General features: G+C 43.7%; 1 protein-coding gene across 10 annotated transcripts in view; it reads left to right on the top strand.

Annotated features, from left to right (window-relative positions):
* LOC117360819 (probable E3 ubiquitin-protein ligase MID2) overlaps positions 1-26,084 on the top strand; it is a 651,807-nt gene that overhangs the window by 597,842 nt on the left and 27,881 nt on the right. For all 10 annotated transcript variants that reach the window (XM_033945263.1, XM_033945261.1, XM_033945267.1 and 7 more), the window contains one exon: positions 14,452-14,659. In XM_033945263.1, coding sequence (XP_033801154.1) covers positions 14,452-14,659 — 208 coding nt within the window. The remainder of the gene's footprint in view (positions 1-14,451; positions 14,660-26,084) is intronic.

Consider the following 26,084-nt stretch of genomic DNA (forward strand, 5'->3'; position numbering starts at 1 on the left):
CAAGAACCTCCGACCGCCCCCCCAGCCGACCCGCGACCCCCCTGGCCGACCCCCACGACACCCCCAACCCCCTTCCCCGTACCTTTCTGTAGTTGGCCGGACAGACGGGAGCCAAACCCGCCTGTCCGGCAGGCAGCCAACGACGGAATGAGGCCGGATTGGCCCATCCGTCCCAAAGCTCCAATCAGAATAGGCCCGGGAGCCTTAGGTTCCTCCTGGGGGCAGGGCCTGAGGCACATGGTCGGGTTGGGCCCATGTGCCTCAGGCCCCGCCCCCAGGAGGGACCTAAGGCTCCCGGGCCTATTCTGATTGGCCCAGGCGCCTTAGGCCCCACCAGTAGGCGGAGCTTTGGGACGGATGGGCCAATCCGGCCTCATTCCGTCGTTGGCTGCCTGCCGGACAGGCGGGTTTGGCTCCCGTCTGTCCGGCCAACTACAGAAAGGTACGGGGAAGGGGGTTGGGGGTGTCGTGGGGGTCGGCCAGGGGGGTCGCGGGTCGGCTGGGGGGCGGTCGGAGGTTCTTGGGGGGGGGCGGTCGTTGGGTGGAGGGGGGGTTTGCGTCGAGGGCAGGAGGGCCTGGGATCCCTCCTGCCCGTAATGTAGTGCAGGGTGGGGTTAGGGGGTCGCCGTGGCCAGGAGGACTTGGGCTCCCTCCTGGCCCGATCGTGTCGGGGAGTCGGGGGGGCAAGAGGGCTTGGGCTCCCTCTTGCCCCGATCGTGTCGGGGGGTCGGGGGGGCAAGAGGGCTTGAGCTCCCTCTTGCCCCGATCGTGTCGGGGGGGCAAGAGGGCTTGGGCTCCCTCTTGCCCCGATCGTGTCGGGGAGTCGGGGGGGCAAGAGGGCTTGAGCTCCCTCTTGCCCCGATCGTGTCGGGGAGTCGGGGGGACAAGAGGGCTTGGGCTCCCTCTTGCCCCGATCGTGTCGGGGAGTCGGGGGGGCAAGAGGGCTTGGGCTCCCTCTTGCCCCGATCGTGTCGGGGAGTCGGGGGGGGGCAAGAGGGAGCCAGGCGGAGAGAGGGCAGTTAAGCGCAGTGCCTGCGCGGAAGGATGCAGCTCGGGCGACTTCGTTGTGTGAAACGAAGTTCGTTGTACGAATCAAGACATAAAGTTCGTTGTGCGCAGCGTTCGCTGTGCGAGGCGTCCGTTATGCGAGGCACCACTGTACATATAAGTTAAGATAGAGAGAAGAATTCTATAACAGAAAAACTTTGTGTGTTTAGAATATTGCACTTAAAAGCTAGCTGCAAGTTTATAATAGATTATTAACTGAAAATGAATTGCTTAAAACCATTAGTGATAGGTCTTGTCAGACATAACTGATCAATTTATTTGACTAGTTGACCAGAGAATTGGATAGAGGGAGTGTTAGATGTGGTGTATTTAGATTTTAGCAAAGCCATGGATAGTGTTCCACACAGACATCCGAAAGTGATGGGCTGGGTCTGGTTGAGTAGAAGGCAACAGAGGGGAGTGGTCAATTGAGATTACTCTAAGGCAGTGGTCTCAAACTCAAACCCTTTGCAGGGCCACATTTTAGATTTGTAGGTAAAATAGTTAATGTCTTATTAAAGAAATGACAATTTTGTATGAGGTAAAGTTTATAAATATTTCCTTTTGGCTAAATCTTAATAATAATATTGTAATTTATAGCTAAAGAGACATATGATCAAGAAACTGTTTTATTTTACTTTTGTGATTATGATAAACATACCGAGGGCCTCAAAATAGTACCTGGCGGGCCGCATGTGGCCCCTGGGCCGCAAGTTTGAGACCACTGCTCTAAGAAAGTGATGTTACCAAGTGGTGTGCCTCAAGGTTCTGTTCTTCAGCCTGTTCTTTTTAACATTTTTATAAACGATATTGCTGAAGGGCTGTTGGGTAAGATTTGCCTCTTTACGGATGATACCAAAATCTGCAATAGAGTAGACACCCAGGATGGAGTGAATAACATAAAGAAAGACCTAGTGAAGCTTGAAGAATGGTGTGAAATTTGGCAGCTAAAATTTAATGCTAAAAAATACAAGGTCATGCATTTGGGCTGTAAAAACCTGAGGGAACGGTACAGTTTAGGGGGTGAAGAACTTATGTGCATGGTGAGCGAGATTTAGGTGTGATTGTATGTGATGATCTTATGGTGGCCAAACAGGTTGAAATGGTGATGGCATAAGCTAGAAGAATGCTAGGATGCATAGGGAGAGATATGCCTAGTAGGAAAAAGGAGGTCTTGATAACCCTGTATAAGATTCTGGTGAGACCTAATTTAGAATATTGTGTACAATTCTGGAGGCCGCATCTTCAAAAAGATATAAAAAGGATGGAGTCGGTCCAAAGGAAGGCTACTTTAACGGTGCATGGTCTTCGTCATAAGGCGTATGGGAACAGACTTAAAGATCTCAATATGTATACTTTGGAGGAAAGGCGGTAGAGTGGAGGTATGATAGAGACGTTCAAATACATATGTGGTGTAAATGCTCATGAGTCGAGTCTCTTTCATTTGAAAGGAAGCTGTGGAATGAGAGGGCATAGGATGAAGTTAAGAGGTGATAGGCTCAGGAGTAATCTAAGGAAATACTTTTTTACAGAAAGGGTGGTAGATGCGTGGAACAGTCTCCTGGAAGAAGTGGTGGAAACAGAGACTGTCTGAATTCAAGAAAGCATGGGATAGGCACGTGGGATCTCTTAGAAAGAGAAGAAATAATGGTTACTATGGATGGACAGACTGGATAGGCCATTTGGCATTTATCTGCCATCATATTTCTATGTAAAAACCACACCAAAAATAGGGCACTTGAGATCATTTATCATTTATTGAACTTGATATACCGCCTTAGTTGCAGCACAATTCAAGGCGGTGATGCTGTCCTAAGGGACCAATAAAGGTATTACATTACATTACATTACTGACTTCTATTCCGCCCGTACCTTGCAGTTCTGGGCGGATTACAAAAGAGACATCTGGACATTTCCAGGAGAATTACAAGAAGATTGGTGAATTACAGTTGAGGGAATTACACGGAGGGAAATCCAGGGTTAGAGTTAGTTGGATTAGTTGGGTTTTGATTTCTTTACGAAAAGATTTGAAGTCATTTGTTGTTATCAGCAGGTTGGAGATGGTATGGTCCAGTTTCGCTGCTTGCGTCGCTAGTAGACTGTCAAACATCTTCTTGCGCTGGGTGCCTTTGAGTGGGGGGTAGGTAAATGGAGTCTTAGTTCTTCTTTGTCTAATGGTGAGGTTTTGGTTCAGGCGGTTGTTTAGGTAATTGGGGGCTATGCCATTTATTGCTTTGAATAATAGACAGTATAGTTTGAATTGAATACGCTCTTGAATTGGTAACCGGTGTGAGTCTAGGTAGGCAGTGGTGACGTGGTCAAATTTTTTTAGCGAGTAGATCAATCTGAGTGCAGTGTTTTGGATTGTCTGTAGTTGTTTTATCATGGTAGCAGGGCATGGAAGATAGAGGATGTTGCAGTAGTCCAATAGACTGAGGACTAGGGATTGGACTATGAGCCTATATTGCACTTTGTCGAAGAATTTTCAGATTTTTCATAGATTGCACATGGTTAGAAATGCTTTCTGGGTAGTCTTGTTGATTTACATAAGAACATAAGAAGTTGCCTCCGCTGGGTCACACCCGAGGTCCATCGTGCCCAGCAGTCTGCACCCTCGGCGGCCCATCAGGCCCATGACCTGTAATGTGATCCTTCTCTAATCCCTTTTATCCTTCTATCCATACTCTGTCTAAAACCTATCTCTACCTCTATCTGTATCCTTCAATCCCCCTATCGTTCAGGAATTTATCCAATCCTTCCTTGAACCCCCGTAGTGTACTCTGTCCTATCACAACCTCCGGAAGCGCATTCCAGGTGTCCACCACCCTCTATGTAAAAAAGAACTTCCTAGCATTGGTTCTAAAATTGTCCCCTTTCAGCTTCTCTGAGTGCTCCCTTGTGCTTGTGGTTCCCAATAATCTGAAGAATCTGTCCCTTTCCACCCTCTCTATGCCCTTCATGATCTTGAAAGTCTCTATCATGTCTCCTCTGAGTCTCCTCTTTTCAAGGAAGAAGAGCCCCAGCCTTCCCAACCTGGTCTGCGTATGAAAGGTTTTCCATACCTTTTATCATTTTCGTCGCTCTTCTCTGGACCCTTTCAAGTATCGCCATGTCCTTCTTGAGGTACGGTGACCAATACTGGACACAGTACTCCAGATGCGGGCGCACCATCGCACGATACAGCGGCATGATGACTTCCTTTGTCCTGGTTAAAATGCCCTTCTTAATAATACCCAACATTCTGTTTGCTTTCTTGGAGGCTGCTGCACATTGTGCCGTTGGTTTCATTGTAGTATCTACCAACATACTCAAGTCTTTTTCAAGGTTACTATCCCCTAGCACTGATCCCCCCATTTTGTAGCTGAACATCGGGGTTTTTTTCCCTAAATGCATGATCTTGCATTTCTCTATATTAAAGCGCATTTGCCATTTGCTTGCCCACTCTTCCAGTTTGTTTAGGTCCCTTTGTAGGTCTTCACATTCTTCCGTGGTTCTAACCCTGCTGCAGAGTTTGGTGTCATCCGCAAATTTTATAACTTCACACTTCATCCCCGCTTCTAGGTCGTTTATGAATACATTGAACAGCAGCGGTCCGAGCACCGACCCCTGGGGAACACCGCTTGTGACCTTCTGCCAGTCCGAGTAGTGGCCCTTCACTCCAACCCGTTGCTTTCTGTCTGCCAACCAGTGTGTAATCCATCTGTGTACGTCCCCTTCCACCCCGTGGCTCCATAGCTTCCTAAGAAGCCGCTCATGGGGTACTGTGTCAAAGGCTTTTTGGAAGTCGAGATAGATGATGTCTACGGGTTCTCCTTTGTCCATTTGGCTGTTTATCCCTTCAAAGAAGTGCAGTAGGTTCGTTTGGCATGATCTTCCCTTGCAGAAGCCATGCTGGCTCGCTTTTAGTTGTCCATTTTTTTCTATGTGTTCACAGATGGTGTCCTTTATCAGTGCCTCCATCATCTTGCCTGGGACTGAAGTCAGGCTTACTGGCCTGTAGTTCCCCGGGTCACCCCTCGATCCCTTTTTAAAGATAGGTGTGATATTTGCTATTTTCCAGTCCTCCGGGATCTCCCCAGTTTTCAAGGACAAGTTACAAATTTGTCGGATAGTTTCCGCTATTTCGTTCCTTAGCTCTTTTAGAACCCTTGGGTGGATTCCGTCCGGGCCTGGTGATTTGTCGCTTTTTAGTCTGTCTATCTGTTTGAGGACCCCCTCATGGCTTATCTCTATATGCACCAGTTTTTCTTCTTGATCTCCACTTATGATCTCTTCGGGTTCTGGTACATTCGATGTGTCTTCGCTCATGAAGACCGACGAGAAGAACTTGTTTAACCTGTCGGCTACCTCTTTTTCCTCCTTTACCACCCCCTTTCTGTCTCCATCATCCAACGGTCCTACTTCCTCCCTCGCCAGTTGCTTCCCCTTGACGTATCTGAAGAACGATTTGAAGTTTCTGGATTTCTCAGCCAGCTTCTCCTCGTATTCTCTGTTTGCATTCCTAACCACTCGGTGACATTTTTTCTGGTAATTTTTGTGTTCTTTCCGGTTTTTCTCGGTTTGGTCCTTTTTCCATTTTCGGAACGATTTTTTTAAATCTCCTATCGCCCTCTTTACTTCTGTCGTTATCCATACCGGGTCTTTTTTTGATTTTTTTTGCACCCTTTCCTAAACCTGGGAATGTACAGCTTTTGTGCTTCCAGCATCGTGTCCTTGAATATGGACCATGCTTTCTCTACGGTTTCCATCCGTTTTGAGCAGTTTTTGAGTTTCTTTTTCACCACTGCTCTCATAGCGTCATAGTTCCCTTTCCTGAAGTTGAGCGTTGTCGCTGCAGTTCTTTTCACTTTGGATGTTCCTACCTCTAATTTGTACCGGATCATGTTGTGATCGCTATTTCCTAGTGGTCCTACAACTGCCACTTCCTTTGCAGGTCCCCCTAGTCTGTTTAGGATTAGGTCGAGAGTGGCATTCCCTCGCGTTGATTCTTTAACAAGCTGTTCCATGAATCAGTCTCCCACAGTCTCCAGGAATTCTGTTTCCCTCGCACAGCTTGAGTTCCCAATGCTCCAGTCAATCCTGGGGTAGTTGAAATCCCCCATCACCAGTACACATCCACTTTTGCATTCTCTCCTCAATTCTGCTTCCAGTTCTTTGTCGTTTGCTTCCGTTTGTCCAGGCGGGCGATTGTACAGTCCCAATTTTATGTCAGCTCCATTTCTTCCTGGTAATTTAACCCATAATGATTCCAGTTCTTCCACCCTTGCTGCCGTATTCAATCTGGTCGAGTGAATGGTGTCCTTTATATATAGTGCTATTCCTCCGCCCTTCTTGTGGGTCCTGTCTCTTCTATAGAGATTGTACCCATTTGTTGTCCTCAGTCCACCATGTTTCTGTAATTCCTATAATGTCCAGGTCCTCATTTTTAGCTGTGACTTCCAGTTCTCCCATTTTGGCCCTTAGACTCCTTGCATTTGCATATAAACAGTTTAAGTCCTGGTTTTTTCCCTTCCTCGTTGTTCTGCCTTGTGAATTTTCCCTCTTGCCATCCTCCTTGCGGGCTTCCAGCCCCTGAATTCCATTTTGTTCTTCCTCTCCCAATGTCTTGTCTTTCTCATCCTCAGCCTGTTTCCTCAATTTCATCTGTTCCCCTAACTCCTGCTGTATGCTCTTCTTTTTGATCTCTGGTTCCGCTTGACCTTTGGACCCCTGTGGTGTATCATTCGTTTCTTCCCAGCATTGTTCCCACTCAGCATCTTCATTAGATACTGTTTTCCGAAATGTCGACGTCTGGTCGATGTTCGGCTTTCCCCTTCTTCTCAGTTTAAAGCCATCTCTATTTCTTTCTTGATGTTGTTCGCCAGCAGTCTTGTTCCCGCCGTGCTCAGGTGTAGTCCATCCCTCCTGTAGAGCTTGTTCTTCCCCCAAAAAGTCATCCAGTTCTTTACAAAGTGGAAGCCTTCCTCTTCACACCATCTCCTCAGCCATGCGTTCATTGCTTGTAGCTCAGTCTGCCTCTTCACATCTGCCCTCGGTACTGGCAGGATCTCTGAGAATGCTATCCTCTTCGTCCTCAGCTTCAGTTTCTTCCCCAGGATCTTGAAATGTTAAGTTAGCGTAGTCCTGCTATAATTTCTGCTGTTGACGTCGTTTGTTCCAACGTGGATTATCACCGCTGTCTCTTCCGTCTCAGCTCCTTCCATGATCCTCTCGATTCTGTCGGTGATGTCCTTCGTCCTTGCCCCTGGGAGACATGTCACCAGCTGGTCCTCTCTCCCTCCTGCTATGTGACTGTCCACTTCTCTCAGGATTGCAGATTTCCCCTTCCTCAGCTTCTTCTTTGGTCTCAAGTCTGTATCCTCGGTGAGACTCGATGCTTCTCCCTCAGGGTTCTGGTGAATCCTTGTCTCCTCTTTCTGCTCGATGCTTTCATAAAGTCCTCCTCCCCTGGTGTCTGGTGGCCTGCATTGTGCAGCCTCTATCTATTGTTACTCCAAGGAGTTTGAGGGTGGGTTGTATAGGGTATTTGGAGGTGTTTATTTCTAGTTCTGTGATGGAGGGTTTTTTGTCCTTTTCAAGCAGTATGCAGATCTTTTCTTCAAAACAACAGTCTTTATTAATTCAAATCAACACAAGGATCCAAGTATAAGAAAGCTATGTAGATAAGCAAATCCACTGTTTAAGAGAAGGAAAACAAGAGAAATCCTATATCAGCAATGCAACATAGGCGATATCCTAGAGCAGGGGTGCCCACACTTTTTTGGCTTGCGAGCTACTTTTAAAATGACCAAGTCAAAATGATCAAGCAACAATAAAATTTTAAAAAACACAAAGCACACTGTACGCAGAGAAAATGTTAATTATCATTTGTATTCAGGGTTTTTTTCAGGCAAATGACTTTAAAATATACAATATGACCTCAGTAACAATTATACAAAAATAAACAAATATATGCCCTCTCCCTTTACTAAACTGTGATAGCGGTTTTTAGCACAGGGAACCTATGAGCAGCGGGAGCAGCACGGGGGCGTTCAGCGCAGCTCCCTATGCTAAAAACCACTATCGTGGTTTAGTAAAAGGGAAGGGGGTATATTTGTCTATTTTTGTATACTTGTTACTAAGGTGACATTGCATATTTTAAAGTCATCTGCCTTGACCTCTTTGAAAAAAAACCCCCGAATATAAATAATAATTAACATTTTCTCTGTGTACAGTTTTTTAAAATTTTATTGTTGGTAGATCATTCTAACTTGGTCATTTTAAAAGTAGCTCGCAAGCCAAAAAAGTGTGGGCACCCCTGGCCTAGACGAAAACTTTTTTGTGTGCGTTTATCATGTGAATGTATTTATATTTCAGAATGGCCAAAAAAGATAAGACGTACTAAGGACCAAAACGTCACTTAGGTCATTTTCCAAAAAACAAAAAAAAGGATAGATGTCTTGCTGTTTTGAGAATGGACATTTTCACTACAGGATTTCCCAAAACATCTAAACTAAGACTCAGATGTCCTATCAAAAATGCCCCTCCATATGTTAATTGTAATGTTTGTATGTATACCTTTCTTTTATACAGACATTTAGGAGTCCTTTTATCAAGCTGCAGTAGGGATTTAACGCACGTAAAATGCATTGAGCAGGCATTAGTTTTTTAGCCGGCCCCGGGGGTTAGCGCGTGATGAAATGTCTGACGCGCTAACCCCGCTAGCATGGCTTGATAGAAGGACCCCTTATAGAAACTGAATAGATGATCTACTACTTGTCTGTGGGTTTTCAAGTGTTCCTCTATGAATAAAAGCTTCTGTTTTACTTCACCTAACAAGTGGAAGCATCTTTTTGTCCCTTCTCATTCACAGATCCATGAGAGGGTCAGGGGTATTCCTAAAATTTCTGCACAATATTATAGAATACTGGGGATGTATGTCCAAACTGAATGCCAGGAATTACACCTGTTTTCAGCAGGCGAAAGTCCTGGAGCCTAAATATGGAATCCTAAATCAGCATTCAGTGCTATTCTACAATGGATGCTTATCTTTGAGTGCCCATTATACGAGGCATTGAGTACCAATTTTTTTTCAATGCCAATTTTTGAGTACCATTTGCTGAATCCATCCCCCTATGTCTTGTTTTTATGTTTAAAAAGTAATTGTATATTACCTGTCAAATGCCCCTTAACCATGTCTGTGGGTGATGAGGTAGAAATAATTTATATTCTGATGTTCTGTGAAGTAATGTAGAAAGAATACAAATAGATTTATTTATAAGGAGTTAACCACCAAAAAGTAGTATATTCCCAAAGGCAACAATAAAAAAGCCAATTACTTGAAGCAGAACAGCTCACAGACTGTATATAGGCTTTTTATGGATTACCTGTAGATTTCCAGAGAGGTTTATGTCTTTGTAGAAGTTAGCAGGGCTTATGGTTATGTTTGTCTTCAACGACCCCAGGAAATTGAGGCACTGTTTTAATTGGAGACAACTGTGTCACATGACTAAAATATTGCTGCAAGTAAAATTGCTATCTTGGCAATCGGTAGATTGAGGTTTGACTGTTGTCATAGCAGCCACCTCCACAAACCTTTGGCCAATGCGTTCAGCAGTTAATTAAAAGTATTTGCTGTAACAAACCAGAATGAGTTTTTGCTTTCCTTTCTTAAACTATCCAGATTTTTATTGCAAAGCTTTTAAAAGGAAATCTAAAAGTGTTATATTAATAATCAATGTGTGTATTAAAACTCAATGCATATTTATGTGTGTGTGTGAATATATATACAGTAGATATATATATAAAGAAAGAGATTTAAGGTCTTTAATAACTCTTACCAATCTGGAGTGATCCTCATAAGATTATTCTACGTTACTTGGTAGACTGGGGACACACCTTCAGGGAGGTAACGCTGATGTGCAAAGTTCTTCTTAATGGATACAGTACTTGGGTCTAGGGCCGACAAAGGAAGTAGAAGTCACGGTCCCGCTGGGGACGAGTGATCACAACATGATCAACTTCAAACTCGATGTCGGGAAAGGGAAAGGTACTAAAACCTCAACCACGACTTTAAACTTTAAAAGGGGAAGATACGATAGCATGAGAGCCATGGTGAAACAACGGATCAAGAAAAAATGGGCAAAGTCAAAACGGTAGAACAGGCATGGTCCCTTCTGAAAAATACTATCACGGAAGTACAAAGCCTCTACATTCCGCGGATGTCCAAAGCAAAGAAAACCAAAGGCAAAAGAGAGCCGGCGTGGCTTACTAAAGAGGTGAAGGAAGCCATAAAAGAAAAGAAGGACTCCTTTAAAGCATGGAAACACACAAAAACAACCAAAACTTGGAACAAACACAAGGATGATCATAAGAAGTGTCACAGGGCGGTGAGGGATGCCAAAAAGGACTATAAGGAGAAAATAGCGCAGGAGGCCAAAAACTTCAAGCCCTTCTTCAGGTACGTGAAAGGGGGGAAAACCCGCAAAAGAGGCAGTGGGACCGCTGGACGACCAGGGAAGGAAAGGGTACATCAAGGAAGACAAACAAATCGCAGACAGACTAAATTCCTTCTTTGCGTCTGTCTTTACAATTCCAGAAGCAGTGAAAATGTTCAAAGGAATAACCAGAGGACAACCTTACCACAGTAGAAGTGGACTTGGACCAGATTTACCGCCAGATTGACAAACTCAAAAGTGACAAATCTCCTGGACCGGACGGAATTCATCAGAGAGTCTTGAAAGAGCTAAAAGTGGAAATCGGAGAACTATTGCAAAAACTTGCCAACCTGTCAATCAAAACAGGACAGATACCAGACAACTGGAAAATAGCAAACATCACGCCGATATTTAAAAAAGGATCAAGAAGAGTACCGGGCAACTATAGACCTGTGAGTCTCACGTCGGTCCCTGGGAAGATGGTTGAGGCGCTGATCAAGGATAGCATAACCCAGCCCTTAGACACACACGACCTGATGAGAGCCAGCCAGCATGGATTCAGGAAAAGGAAGTCATGTTTGATGAACCCACTTCAATTTTTTGAGACAGTGAACAGACAAATTGATAATGGAGAACCGGTAGATATTATTTACTTGGATTTTCAGAAAGCGTTCGACAAGGTTCCACATGTAAGACTCCTCAGGAAATTGCAAGGCCATGGAATAGAAGGAGATATACTAAGATGGATAGGCAAATGGCTGGAGAACAGAAGGCAGAGAGTGGGCATAAATGGGAAGTTCTCAGACTGGGAGAATGTGACAAGCGGTGTGCCCCAGGGCTCGGTACTTGGGCCTATCTTATTTAATATTTTTTTCAACGACCTATAGGATGGAACATTCAGTGAGATCATCAAGTTTGCAGATGACACAAAGCTATGCCGGGCAATCAAATCGCATAAGGACAGTGAGGAACTCCAGAGCGACTTGAGCCGACTGGAGAAATGGGCAGATAAATGGCAGATGAAGTTTAATGTGGAAAAATGCAAAGTGATGCACTTAGGCAGAAAAAATAAGGAACACAAGTATAGTATGTCAGGTGCAAATCTGGGAAAAACCGAACAGGAAAAGGACCTGGGCGTATTAATCGATAGGACCCTGAAGCCGTTGGCGCAATGCGTGGCGGTAGCGAAGAACACAAATAGAATGCTAGGCATGATAAAGAAGGGAGTCACGAGTAGATCGGAGAAAGTAATAATGCCGCTTTTTAGAGCGATGGTCTGACCACACTTGGAATACTGCATCCAACATTGATCTCCATACCTAAAGAAGGATATAAAAATGCTCGAGAGAGTGCAGAGATGAGCAATAAAGCTAATAAAGGGCATGGAGAACTTGGAATACGAGGAACAACTTAAGATACTGGGATTGTTCTCCCTTGAGAAAAGGAGACTGCGAGGGGATATGATCGAGACTTTCAAAATACTGAAAGGAATCGACAAAATAGAGCAGGAAAAAAAATTTACAATGTCCAATGTGACATGGACAAGAGGACATGGACTGAAGCTAAGGGGGGACAAGTTCAGGACAAATATCAGGAAGTTCTGCTTCACGCAACGAGTGGTGGACACCTGGAATGCTCTCCCAGAAGAGGTAATTGCGGAATCCACCATTCTAGGATTTAAGGGTAAGTTAGAAGTACATCTCCTTATGAGTGGCATAAAGTGACATGGGTAAGGGTAAGCTAGATGCACATCTCCTTATGAGAAGCTTAGAGTGATATGGGGACTAAGACTATGCCAGGGTACACCTGGCGGGGCCTCCGCGTGTGCGGATTGCCGGACTTGATGGACCTAGGGTCTGTTCCGGAAATGGCACTTCTTATGTTATTCTCAAAAAATTGCGTTAAAAAATGATGGTCTGCTAATGCAAGTGTTTTGATAGCGAATTGAAAAAAGTGAGACATTTTTTTAAAATTGTGCATGCAGATGAGGTCGGCGTACAGCAACAAAGATTTGCTAAATTTGCATGTGCCCATCACTGGTGATAGCGATGGACACTTGCGCAGAAAAAAACACATTAAACACAACAGTGAGAGAGTTGCCCACTCTCCCCGCTGCCAAGACACACCTGCTGCCGCTCAGCCACACGCACCGCCCACACCAGGAGAGATGCACATTCTTTCCACTGCCAGGTGACCTCCCCCCAACTCTAATGCCCCCTCCCTGCCTCCAACGCCCCCTCCCCCTTACCTCAACAAAGATGCACAGAGGCGCATGAGAAAGATTGAGCCCTTGAGTTCATTTAGAAAACTTTTAAAAACACATCTGTTTTCTCAGGCATTTTTATGAATTAAAACAGAAATTTTAGACATTGTTCAGGTTTTTTAATACTGTATGTCTTGAAGAGTGGTATGTTTTAATTCTATGTATATATGTTGTAAACTGCTTAGATTTTTAGATGTGCCTGCGGTATATAAGAAATTTTTAAATAAATATAGTAGAATGCCGATTATCTGGACTAACCAATCAACTAATCAAAAATCTGTATGATTGGACATATTTTTTTTTCTTTGGTTTTAATAATTGTTAATAAAAAAATACCTTCAGCGCACCCCCCACCCCCAACAAGAAAAAGCAGCATTCCCCCTCCCTCCCTGAACAGGCACCACCAACCTTCTCCTGGACCCAGAGGAAAGACACCTGGTGGTCTAGCGGCAGTGCTGGGGAAGGAGTGATCCTACTCGCTCCTGCCTATGCTCTGTCAGTGAAGAAAATAGCTGCCGAGACTTCCAGCCCCTGCCTCTCTCCCACTTGCCAACTGAAGCACCCTGGGTCTGACCCTGTAAGAGCCACATTAAAACTGAAGCACACATGCTGACAACAGTGCCAGTCCCACCCCCTCCTGTGCCGACCTTCTCTATCTATAGGAATAGGACCAGCATCACTGTCAGTGTGTATGTACTAAAGGCAGGTCCTATGTGTGTTTTCAGTTTTATTGTGACTGATATAGGTTTGTACCTGAGATGCTTCAACTGGCAAGAAAGGGAGATGGGGGAGTACAGATACAGCACAGGCCGCCCCCGAGTTCTGAAATGGTCAGCAGAAAACTGGTATTTACACTGACTGGTTTCTTGTCCTGTGGGCCACTGGCTTTCTGTTTAAAAAACAAACAAAAAACAACCAGATCAGTCATAGATTAGCTGATTGGCAGCCTCACTTACATTCCTTCTTTGATCTAAGGCAGGGGTTCTCAAACCAGTCCTCAGGACATACCAAACCAGTCAGGATTTCAGAATACCCACAATGGAAATGCATGAGATATAATTCACATACAGTGGAGGCAGTGCATGCAAATTTATCTCTTGCATATTCATTCTGGATATCTTGAAAACAAGACTGGATCGATATGTCCGAAGGACTGGGTAGAACCCCGGCTCTAAGGTTTGTTTCCATACCAGTTGTATAGTCTGTACGCCCCAATCGCACACAGACATTATTATAACTGGGATTTCTATGAATTGTATTCTTGGGCTTTCTGGAGTATGAGCCCCAATTCATTGCTCAAATGTAAGTAACTAGATTAGGAGAAGGAACTGCAATCAATGCCTAGAATTGCCTTTTTCCCAGTCAGCTTTGTTTTTGTCATGTAAAAGGATATGTTGCTGTTTCCTTGGTTATCATGAATCCGAAGGAGCCACATTATTGCATTTGCAAAGTTCACCCTCACTTTTTATGCTGATAAAATGGATTTTGGTATCAAGAGTTTTCCATGACAATAATTCTAATTGAACTACTAGCATACAGAATTGTCCAAAATAATTTACCTGGTTATAGTGCCCTGTTCAACTTTAGCATAGGATGATTAAGGGTCTTGCCAAACTGTGTATGGTTAGTGGTGGATGGAGGATGAAACCAGCGCCTCTGGGTTTGCAGTTGTGTTCTGCAGCCACCGTACTGCCTTAACACCTCTTCTCTTTGCTCCCTGCACAGGTCAGCCATTTAAACTTGACCCTAAAATGGCTCACAAGAAGCTTAAGATCTCCAATGATGGGATGCAGATGGAAAAAGAGGAGAGCTCACTGAAGAAGAGCCACACTCCAGAGCGGTTTAGTGGTACTGGTTGCTATGGTGCAGCTGCAAACATCTTCATGGACAGCGGATGCCATTACTGGGAAGTCGTTTTGGGCAATTCTTCATGGTAAGCAAATGGTTCACAAAATATTAAACTTCCTCGGAAGGCGCTACTGATTGTATCTTAGAAGGCTAGAGACCTGCCGTGTGGAGGGGTTTCTCTCATGTTATATCTAAGGGAAATCAACTATTTGCCTTACTGATCAGCATTTTGCTGCTGTAGCTATCCTCCAGGCTTAATATCAGTGTTGGCCAGTATCTTCAATTCTTTGAGGTCCAAATATCTGGCATGCGTCTTACAAGTTAGCATGCAAGGTGTCTCAAGTTGAATGTAAATTATCTTATTCTACTACAGAAAAGACATGAGCTAGATTATAATAGTACTGAGTAGCAACAACATTGTGCTGTTTTAAAAATTATACATTTATATTCCGCCAATTAACTAGGCAGATTCCATAAAGCATACGTGGTCATCATAAAACTCATCAAACAGCCACAAAAATACATGGCAAAACAACGGATAGTCCAATGCCACTTTGGGCTCACCCATCCGTAATCATTCAAATTTGCTGTACACACTACCTTGCCTCAAAACATTTCCATAAACAGACACGTCTTTAGTAACTTCTGAAATTGCTTAGACTTAATTCATTTTATAATTTCTTAAATTACTTAAGGCTCGCATTACAAAGCCGCGGTAGCAATTCTCCCGTTGTAAATGCACTGAAGCCCATTCAATTCCTATGGGTTTCTGTATTTGCCACAGGAGAATCGCTACCATGGCTTTGTAAAAGGGGCCCTTAGATGTTTTCTATCTCGCCACCATACAGCCCTATAAATTGGTGTGGCTTGTCGTCTATTGATGACTTTGTGGTCGTTCTTACATCAGAAGAATGTCCAGCGGGATATGACTAAGGGCTCCTTTTACGAAGGTGCGTTAGGGCCTTAATGCACGGAATAGCGCATGCTAAAATGCCGCCCCGCTAGCCACTACCGCCTCTTGAGCAGGCGGTAGTTTTTCGGCTAGCGCGCACTATAGCATGCGCTAATCCGGTGCGTGCGCTAAAAATGCTAGCGCACCTTCGTAAAAGGAACCCTAAAAGCGCTAAGGAAAAGTTTTTTGCCTCTAAATACCTTTCTGGGCTAGTTTGTTAGCCCGGTGGCCATTCTAGTGGAAGCAGTTTTGAGTTCAGTTCTGCCTTATGAGGTGATGGTGGTTTGGCGATGATGTAGAATCAACGTCTACAACTCCCCGGGAAGAGAGAGTCCTGGTTGTTGCTCAGCAAGGACTAGTTCCAGACTGTTACGATGATGGCTGCATCGGTTGAGCGAGGAGAGCTCAAAATAAGGAAAACTTGACTAGTTGTAAAAGAAGGGTCATGGTACTGTCACCAGTGTTCCCTCTAAGCGGGCGGGTGTTGTGAGCAAACTTTTTTCACCGTGAGCCAAAAATATCGGGCGCCAGCAAGTTATGAGCCAACTCGCCCGATTCTCCTCTCGCCGCCCTGCCATCTGCCGTACGCCTCTTCCGATCGTGCGCTGTGACGAGAAACGTGTGCGCTGCGATGTAATATTTTGTGCGCCAGCGCACGCCAGCGCAGCTTAGCGGGAACACTGGTTCAAATGGTTTTATTTATTTCCCCAAATTTATTTTTGTTATACGCATTGAAAATATTTGATATTGCGTTTAAATCAAAATCTCAATAAACTTGAAACGAGTGCCCGTGAGATTGTGGGAGGGTTAAATACTCAAAACTTAGAAGTTTTTGCTACGCCAGCTTTCTGGTATCTTTACATACAGTGGCGTACCTAGCATATGTAACATCCGGGGCCCATCATTTTTTGGCACCCCCCCCCATCTGTAAGAAAAACATGATTTTTAGTAACAAACCACACGTCACACATGAGTACCTAGGAAAAGGCAGCATCTTACATATTGCAGTGAGCAGTACATCAATACACCCATTGTAAAACTAAACAAGCCAGACCAGCACAGATCAATCCTACACCGTCAATCCTAACAGAAAACCATGTCTTTCGAACACACAGAACACAGAAAACACCTTCGCCTAGTAAGGAATATGTAATCACAAACTAACCCCTCCCTCTTTTACAAAACTGTAGTGTGGATTTTAGCTACGGAGGTAACAGCTCTGATGCTCATAAAATTCTGAGCATCAGAGCTGCTACCACCAAGGCTGGTGCTAAAAACGCTTCACAGTTTTGTAAAAGGGGGGATAAAATAAAAATACATAGACAAAGGTTAAATTGAACCAGCAAGAAGCTGGACTCTGCATACAATGCTTCACAGAAACAGTGACACATGTCTCCTAAAGCAATAAATAAATATAAATTTTTTTCTACCTTTGTCTTCTGTGGTTTCTCCTTTCCTCATCTTCTTGTAACTCTCTTCCTTCCATCCACTGTCTGCCGTCTCTCTTCCCCTATATGGCATCTTCTCTCCTTCTATGCCCCTTCCAGAAACTGTATGCCTCCCCCTTCCATCTCTCCTTTCACCCCATTGGTCTGGCATCTCTCTCCTCGCCTTCCCTCTCCCACACCTCTCCTCATAGTCTGGTATCTCCCCTTCCCTGATTCTCTGGCATCTCTCTCCTTTCCTTTTCTTCCATCTTTCGCTCCCCCTCCATGCTCTCACATCTCCCCCTTCCTTTTCCCTTAGACTGGCATACCTTCCTCCTACGCTCCAAGCCCTGGCATCTCCTTTAATTCCCTCCCTCATCTTCCTTCTCCCTCCAGCTGGGTACCGCAACACTCTTCCCTGCAGCTCTGCACTTCCCCACAATTGCCATGCTTCGGTTCCTCTTCTTCCTTCCTTCCTCCCCCCCCCCCCCCCGCGGGACCCTGCGGCACCATCAACTCTTACTCCCTCTAATGTCGGCCCTGCAGCTCCAGACTTCCTCGCACCTTCTCCCCTCCCCCTTTGGATCGCTATTATTTTAAATGTTATAGCCGCGGAGCTGTATCCATCAGTGGAGATGTCTAACCTCGGCCTGCCCCGGAACTCTTACTGCAGCAGCCGCCTGTCTAGGCAGGAACAGGAAGTCACTGTTGCAGTAAGAGTTCCGGGGCAGGCCGAGGTTAGACATCTCCACTGATGGATACAGCTCCGCGGCTATAACATTTAAAATAATAGCGATCCAAAGGGGGAGGGGAGAAGGTGCGAGGAAGTCTGGAGCTGCAGGGCCGACATTAGAGGGAGTAAGAGTTGATGGTGCCGCAGGGTCCCGGGGGGGGGGGGGGAGGAAGGAAGGAAGAAGAGGAACCGAAGCATGGCAATTGTGGGGAAGTGCAATCCCCCCAATGCGTCCCCTTACCTTACCGACGCGTGTGTGCGCTGTGAAGAGAAACTTTGCGCTGCGATGTAATATTTTGTGCGCGAGCGCTAGCCAGCGCAGCTTAGCGGGAACACTGACTGTCACCCCATTAAAAATCAAAGGAATAAAGTGAAAACTGTGGTATTAAAATAAAATATATTCCCCCAATATTTAGCCCACTGTGGCTAACCATCGCAGGTTTTTATGCCAGGATATTTAGTGCTGAGTATCCGGTTATGAAGCAGCCACCAGTGCTTATCAGGATCCTGGAGGTATTCAGGCTGGTATTAGTCATCCAGTTAGTTACCTGGTAAGTGGATTGAATATTGCCACTAACTGGGTAAATCTGTGATGGGTTTTTGACATTATTGTAATTTTTATTTATATGTTTTGAAGAATTTGATTATTATTTATTTTTTCTTAGCATGTAAGGTTGTGTATTTTGATGGTGTGTTTAATATTTTAATATTAGGGTGTGTTTGTTTGTTTATTGTTTGTGCATTTTTTTCTGTAACCCACATAGATTTTTGGAAATACGGGATATAAATATTTTAAATGAATAAATAAACTCCAGGTTCTGTTGTATCTCCACTTTGTACTGTCCTGACACTGTCCAAACAGCCTCGCAGCAGTCAGTGGTAATTTTCAGTAGCATTAATGCCACAGAAAAACCATGGCTAGCCTTAGTGAGCAAAACTTATCCATGGCCCTGCCCCATTCCGCCCCTTTCCCCGCCCTGTTCTGCTTCCAGCCCTGCCCAGTTCTGTCTCAAGCCCTGCCCCCGCAAAGCCTCATCTTCCCCAACAAGCTCCAGGCGCATCTGGAGAGTCTCGAGCATGCGCAGATGTGTGTGATGTCATCCGCGCATGCTCAGAGGCCTTCCAGACATGGCCGGAGCTTGTTAGGGCTTTCCAAAACCTGGACAATTGCCGGGTTCTGGAAAGTTCGTAAGAGGCCCTGTCCGGGTTTTCCCTATACTAGACCAATATGATTATAATCAAAAACTTTTCAAAATGTGATTAGAATAAGCTAATAACATAAATGACTTATATAATTAATATGTGATGACTTCAAAAGTTAGAAATTAAATGATAGTGCCTAACAATTTAAAAACACAACACAACTGCATTTTATAGGAAAATATTACTTTCCTTATCTTAAGCAATACATATCTATCTATTCTGTTTATCTATAGTAGGGGGGATGGCACTTGATTTACTGCCTTTCTGTGTGTAGTTTCAGTCAAAGTAGTTTACATATTATATGCAGCTATTTATTTTTTACATGTGGCAATGAGGGTTAAGTGACTTGCACAGGGTCACAAGGAGCTGCAGTGGGAATGGAACCCAGTACCCTAACCAATAGGCTACCCCTCCATGCCATACTTATAGATAGAAAAATAGACATCGAGATAAATAATAATTTTATTTTATTATGTACTCTTTGTTCTGTTCCAGTTATTTGTCAGAATGTGCATTTTCCAGGTTTTAATGTTTATAGCTGTTCATTTGCTGTTCAGATCTTTTTCAGTTTGTACCTCAGAAAATCAATTTTAGCTGTTCTTGTGTATTCCACCATATGGTTCTCATGGCATATTTATGCATTGTCTGATCATAATAAACTGCCTTAGTTTTTCATGCCTTGTGACTTCAGAATTCATTTTAATATTTTCTGGCAGAAATCTCTTCTCTTTGTAAGTTCGATTCTACCCAGATTTTTCCTATTATTCTCATGTAACATATCACTTCCTCATGCTTGTTTTTCTACCCATGTGAAATATTATTTATTTTAAAAAATTTCTACACCGCTTAAAACCTAAGCGGTTTACAAAGAGAACATACATAATCATGTGAACACACATAGTCAAGACAACATAACTCATCACAGTCATCTAGCATCCTAAAACTAGTAAAACTTCAGTAAAATAGACTATTGAAATCTAACCTAGTAAAAAGCTCTCGCAAACAGAGGTGTTTTTAATTGCTTCTTAAAAGACATCCTACATAGCCTCAAACATCCTGGCAGAGCATTCCATTTTAGAGTAGAGAGTTGCACGGGACAGAAATCCCACCCATCTCTGCCTGTCCCCGCCAGGATCCTCTCTGTCCCCACCCGTCCCCGCCAGGATCCTCTCCGTCCCCACCTATCCCCGTCAGGATCCTCTCCGTCCCCACCCATCCTCGCAAGGAATTACCTCCATCATCAATTCCAGAGTTTCTTTTGTGTTTGCGCTGCTGTTTTCCTTATAGAATCTCTTTGGTGGAACCCTTTTTTTGTTTTCTGTTCAGGTAATTAACTTATAAACCCCCCTCTTTTACTAAGGCTGACGTGTCCATTATATTATATGGACGAACCCTTCTTCCAAAGCCTTCCAGCCCCGTGGGAGTCCCATTGGCTAGAAGGGGGTCCCAGTGGGAGTCCCGTGGGCTAGAGGAGGGTCCCCGTGGGAGTCCTGTGGGTTAGGGGGGGATTCCCGCGATCCCCGTTCCCGTGCAGACCTCTATTTTAGAGGACCTGCCACAGAAATGGCTGTTGCTTGCGTCTTCTTGTAATGGGTTTCACCAAGCGCCTCTATTGATAGCTTCATGGCAGATTCAGATTTTAACATTCTAGGTGGTATATATTGTTTCAATACTTGCTTTAGATATCATGGTGCTACCCCATAGATCGCTTGGTGAATAACCGTCAAAATTTTGTATTCAATTCTACCTTGAATTGGCAACCAGTGTTATTCAGGAGTCGGAATCTTTTGGTGGGAGCTAGAGGCAGGAAGTCAACAATTTCTCTTCGGGTCCCTTTTACATTACAAAGCCGTGATAACGATGCTGCTGTGGTAAATGCACTGAAGCCCATTGGACTTGAATACCACAGCTTTGTTTCTTTGGGCTTCTAGCTCAATTAAAAATAGCTGGGGTGAAAGTACCAAGAGCCCTCATTTGCATAAACTTCAGGTTTTTCTTTGCCCTTCTCTCCCATAAAGCATAGCCCCAGCACAATATCCCTCTGCCAACAACCATCAGTCTATGACTTCCTCGGGAATCCACTAGGCCAGGGGTAGGGAACTCCGGTCCTCGAGAGCTGTATTCCGGTCAGGTTTTCAGGATTTCCCCAATGAATATGCATGAGATCTATTTTGCATGCACTGCTTTCAATGCATATTCATTGGGGAAATCCTGAAAACCTGACTGGAATATTGCTCTCGAGGACCGGAGTTCCCTATCCCTGCATTAGGCATTTACCTAGGGTTACCAAATGTCCAGATTTACCTGGACATGTCCTCTTTTTAGAGGGCATGTCCTGATAGCTTTTCAAAACCCGGCACCGCATCTGGAGAGGCATGCGCGGATGCCCTCCCAACCGATGAGCTCAATCAAACCGATGAGGGGGCGGGGCTAGGGGCATGGTGTGGACATAACAGGGCAGGATTGGGTGGAACTGGGTACGCCTGGGGGCAGGTCTATGGGTCCGGATTTTACATAAGTAAAATCTGGTAACCCTACATTTACTTCGACGGTAGGTGGTGTTGTGGTATGACAGTTAATGTATTTTCATATAGGTGACTCTTGATTCTATAAATGATGCCGAACAAAATCAGTCCTGAAAAAAATAGTGCTTAGCAATATTTTATGTCTCAAAGTTCGGTATCATTTGTAGAATAGTGCTTAGTGCCAGGAACTGCAACTAACTTTAGGCATGACCATCTATACCAACTAAAACATGATGAAAATCCACACACCTAAAATTGGCGTGGATCCTCCCCCCCCCCCCATTCCATATCTGCGCATGCAAATTCAGGAACGCCCCTGATCTGCCCATGACTCTCGCATGGCCACACTACCTTATTGGAACCATGTGCAAAATTTATACATAGATCCTGCACAGCTCTCTTCACTGTGAACCACCTAGAAGTCGCAAGATTATGGCGGTATAGAAAAATAAAGTTATTATTATTATTAAGTTTACATGCTTAAATTTTAATTAATTATTTTTAGCACCATTTGTTAAGATCCCAATTATCACAATATTGCTTGTTATTCAAATTGGGCATGCAGTTTTAAGCACCTTTTATAGCATTGGGGGGATAACGTGCATTATATATATTTTTACAGATAGTGCATATCTGCTGCCTACTATATACGTAGGCATGCTAAACGGGTGCATTTTTACTAAAATGCACTAATTGCAAAATTAACGCATTCGTCATTCAGGCTTTTGTCCTTTTAGGATTTTTGCAGGTTTTATGGACTAATAATGCCTGCAAGAACCTAAAAAGAAAAGCCCATAAAAACAAAAGCATTAGTTTTGCAATTATCATGTCTTAGAAAAATAACACACGTGAGCATGTTATACCAGTTTATTTTTGCATAGACATACAATTTTTACTCATTATCCCCCTAATTCTGTAAAAAATGTAAAAAATTGTGTGCACAATTTTGGTTGCGTTCCTGAATTGTGTGTGCAATTTAATTGAATAACAAGCTAATTAGTGCTGCTGACCAGCATTTTAGCAAGCAACTATTAGCATTTATTAGAATCAATCAAGTGTTACGCATGTAAATTTAGGCGCAAGTCAAAAAAGGGGACGTGGAAATGGGTGAGAAATGGGCAAATTGGAGGCATTTCTATTAATAACCCATGTAATTACAGAATTAGGACTTCCACGCCTATATTTAGGTACAGGCATATGCCCCATGTTTATGTTGATGCAAATGGCCATGCCTAAATTTAGTTGCATTTCTATAAGCCATGTCAACTTTAAGCATAGCTTATAGAATAACCCTTTGGGTGCCATATATAGAATTTAACCCTATATGTGCTGTCAGCCGGCGCCGGTGCATCTCCTCCTCCTCCTCCTCGCCGGCATCTTGCAACACACCTGGAATCTGCCAGGGCACACAGTTTGCAATATGCTTGTCTACCTTAATAACAGCTTGTGGTCTTTTCCTCTAGGACAGTGTTTCTCAACTTCTTCAAGCCAAGTACCCCCTAAGTCTAACAAATATCAACCGAATACCCAACCCCTGCCCAAGCTCCGCCCCTGACCCACCCAAGCTCCGCCCCTGACCCCATCCCCATAATAATAGTACTAATTGTAATGCAATTTCTTCCATTCATTTTTCATATACACACAATATAATCTTATTAATTAATAATGATAACCACAAAATTTGAAAAAACAGAAAGCACACTGTATGCAGAGAAAATGTTAATTATTTATATTTGGGGGGTTTTTTTTCAAAGAGGTCAAGGCAGATGACTTTAAAATATGCAATGTCACCTCAGTAACAACTATAGCAAAATAGACAAATATAGTGGAAAATATAGACAGCAGATAAAATTCTCAAAACTGACACATCACTAAATTGGAAATAAAATAATTTTTCCTACCTTTGTTGTCTGGTGATTTCATGAGTCTCTGGTTGCACTTCCTTCTGACTGTGCATCCAGTTTTCTTTCTTTCTGCCTACTGCACACTTTCTCTCCTCTAGACATCATTCCCTTCCCCAACCAACATCTCTCTCTGTCCAACATGAGTCCAACTCCCAGTTCCCTTCCCCAACCAACATCTCTCTCTGTCCTCCATGAGTCCAACTTTTCTTCCTCTCTCCTATTGCCAACATGTCTCCCTCTCTCTCTCACTGTCCATTTGTCTCTCATTCCCTCCCTTGCTGCAAAGGGAGTGGGGAAAGAGAGAGAGAGAGAAATCCATGGTGCATCTCTCCCACCCCCTCTACTGCCACATCCAACATTTCTCTCTCTCTCTCTCATCCCCCGGATCATATACAGCATTTTACACCACTGCCTGTAATGAAAGGATAGATTTTCTGTCTCTGTCTATGAAAGGACACATTTTAAGTTTTCTGTCTCTGTCCATGCTGGAAGTAATCAAATGTAGAATGTTGGGTGCTTACTCTCTTAATGGTTTGGGAAGAGGTCATTTAATTTATGTTAACTAGGTTAGTTGTCTGAGACATGAAGGCTCAACCCCCCACAGCTCTTAACACCTTTAAGATTTAAACAATGAAGTACATATCCTGCTCACGCACCCCCTCCCCTCTCTTGTCCATCCCCCTTTTCTTGTGATGGTTACCACTGATATGTAACAGATATATAAATGTTTTGCAGACTCATAATAAATCAGGCAAAAATCTCTTTAGAAAACTGGCTATCTATATTTCTTTCTAAGGGGAATTGCCTCCAGATGACAGAATGTTATTTCGGGACCTAGAAACGAATCTTGTCCGTTTCACTGCCCACCACTCCCATGCCCATTTATCCTTCTCTCACCTCTCTCCAGCACAATGTTACATCTCTCCTTCCATCACTATGTCCAACGTTCTTCCCCCTTGCATCTCCTTCAATCTGTCCCTCTTTTCTCTCTCTACCACCATATCCAACATTTCTCCCTCTGATCCTTCTATTCCCCATTCATCTCTACCTCACTCCTCTCTCTCTTCTCACTTTTCCTCTTTTTTCCTTTCTCCATGTGCACCATCTCTTTCCCTTTCACTTACACACTCATGCCCAACAATTCTCCCTTTCTATTCCCTCCCTCCTATGTCCTAAGTTAGTGCCCCCTTCATTCGTGAGTTTCATTTATAAAAGCAAAATTAATACTGAAAAAAAAACCCTTTTATTCAAATAAAATTAAATCGGCTAAAAACTCCTCAATACTATTCTCGATTGTGAAATCTTTCACTCTTGATTCACAAAAGGATACAAAAAAAACAACTCTCTCAGCTCAAGATTTAGCTGATGCTTTTTGTGATAAAATTTCAAAAATACGTGAGCAATTCGACACCAACAAAGCCATCGATTATTCTGATACACTTAGCAAATTTATACTTCCCTATGCCAAATGCTCAAATTTTAACATACCAACACTGACAGATATTAAACATATTCTCCAAAAAACAAATTTAAAAAGTTCAGCATCAGAGAACATAAGAACATAAGAACATAAGCAGTGCCTCCGCCGGGTCAGACCATAGGTCCATCCTGCCCGGCAGTCCGCTCCCGCGGCGGCCCGAACAGGTCACGGCCTGTCTGAGTCACCAGAAGGGGCCCCCTTGCCACCTTGGTTTCCCATTGAGTTCTATCTTCCCATCGAAGTCCTAACCCTCCGGTCTTGCACATGCACGACCAGAGCAGGCCGCGACCCCTGGTTAGCTTTCTATACCTGTGTTACATCTCAGCACCTCTCTCAGTATCCCACGATCCCCCTATCCCTCAGGAATCCGTCCAATCCCTGTTTGAATCCTTGTACCGTACTCTGCCTGATCACTTCCTCCGGCAGCGCATTCCAAGTGTCCACGACCCTTTGGGTGAAAAAAAACTTCCTTGCATTTATCTCTCCAGTAATACTAAATAAATACTTTGCCTGCTTTGGACCCTTTATACTTTCATTTGTCAAAAAAAGTCTCCTTACTGGGACCATACCCAAGGCATGGAAATCAGCTGTAATTCTTCCTATTATAAAGGATCGTAAAATTAGTCATGATGACCCTACCAATTACCGCCGTATCGCCAACATTCCGTTTTTAGCAAAAATTACTGAAAGGGTGGTATTCAATCAACTTTCAGATTTTGTCGAATCTACAAACATTTTGCATCCCAATCAAACTGGTTTTAGAAAAAACCACAATACTGAATATTCTTTAATAGGACTGACCACTAAAATTATTTATCATCTTGACCACCATGATTCCGTTATTCTTTTTTCCCTCGATCTCTCAGCTGCTTTCGACACTATTGACCACTCGCTTTTATTGGACCGACTACAAAATATAGGTGTCTGTAATACTTCATTACAATGGTTCACTTCCTTCTTAGCCGATCATTCTTCAACTGTAAATTTCAACAATGTAAACTCTAAATTATTCTCTCATAATTATGGAATCCCACAGGGCTCCATTCTTTCTCCACTACTATTCAACGTTTTTCTTTCACCCTTACTTAGTTTGAGCCAATCTATTGGTTTCACCATTTATGCGTATGCCGACGACATTCAGCTTGTTCATTCATTTAATCCTGAAAACATCAATGAAATACTTGCAATTAATCAAAAACTTGAAAAAATAAAAAATTGGCTCTCACAAAACAAATTAGCATTAAACATCACCAAAACCAAAGCCTTATTTTTTCCAACGAAGCAAG

Source organism: Geotrypetes seraphini, chromosome 5 (genome assembly GCF_902459505.1).
Source record: "Geotrypetes seraphini chromosome 5, aGeoSer1.1, whole genome shotgun sequence".
Taxonomy (NCBI): Eukaryota; Metazoa; Chordata; class Amphibia; order Gymnophiona; family Dermophiidae; genus Geotrypetes; species Geotrypetes seraphini.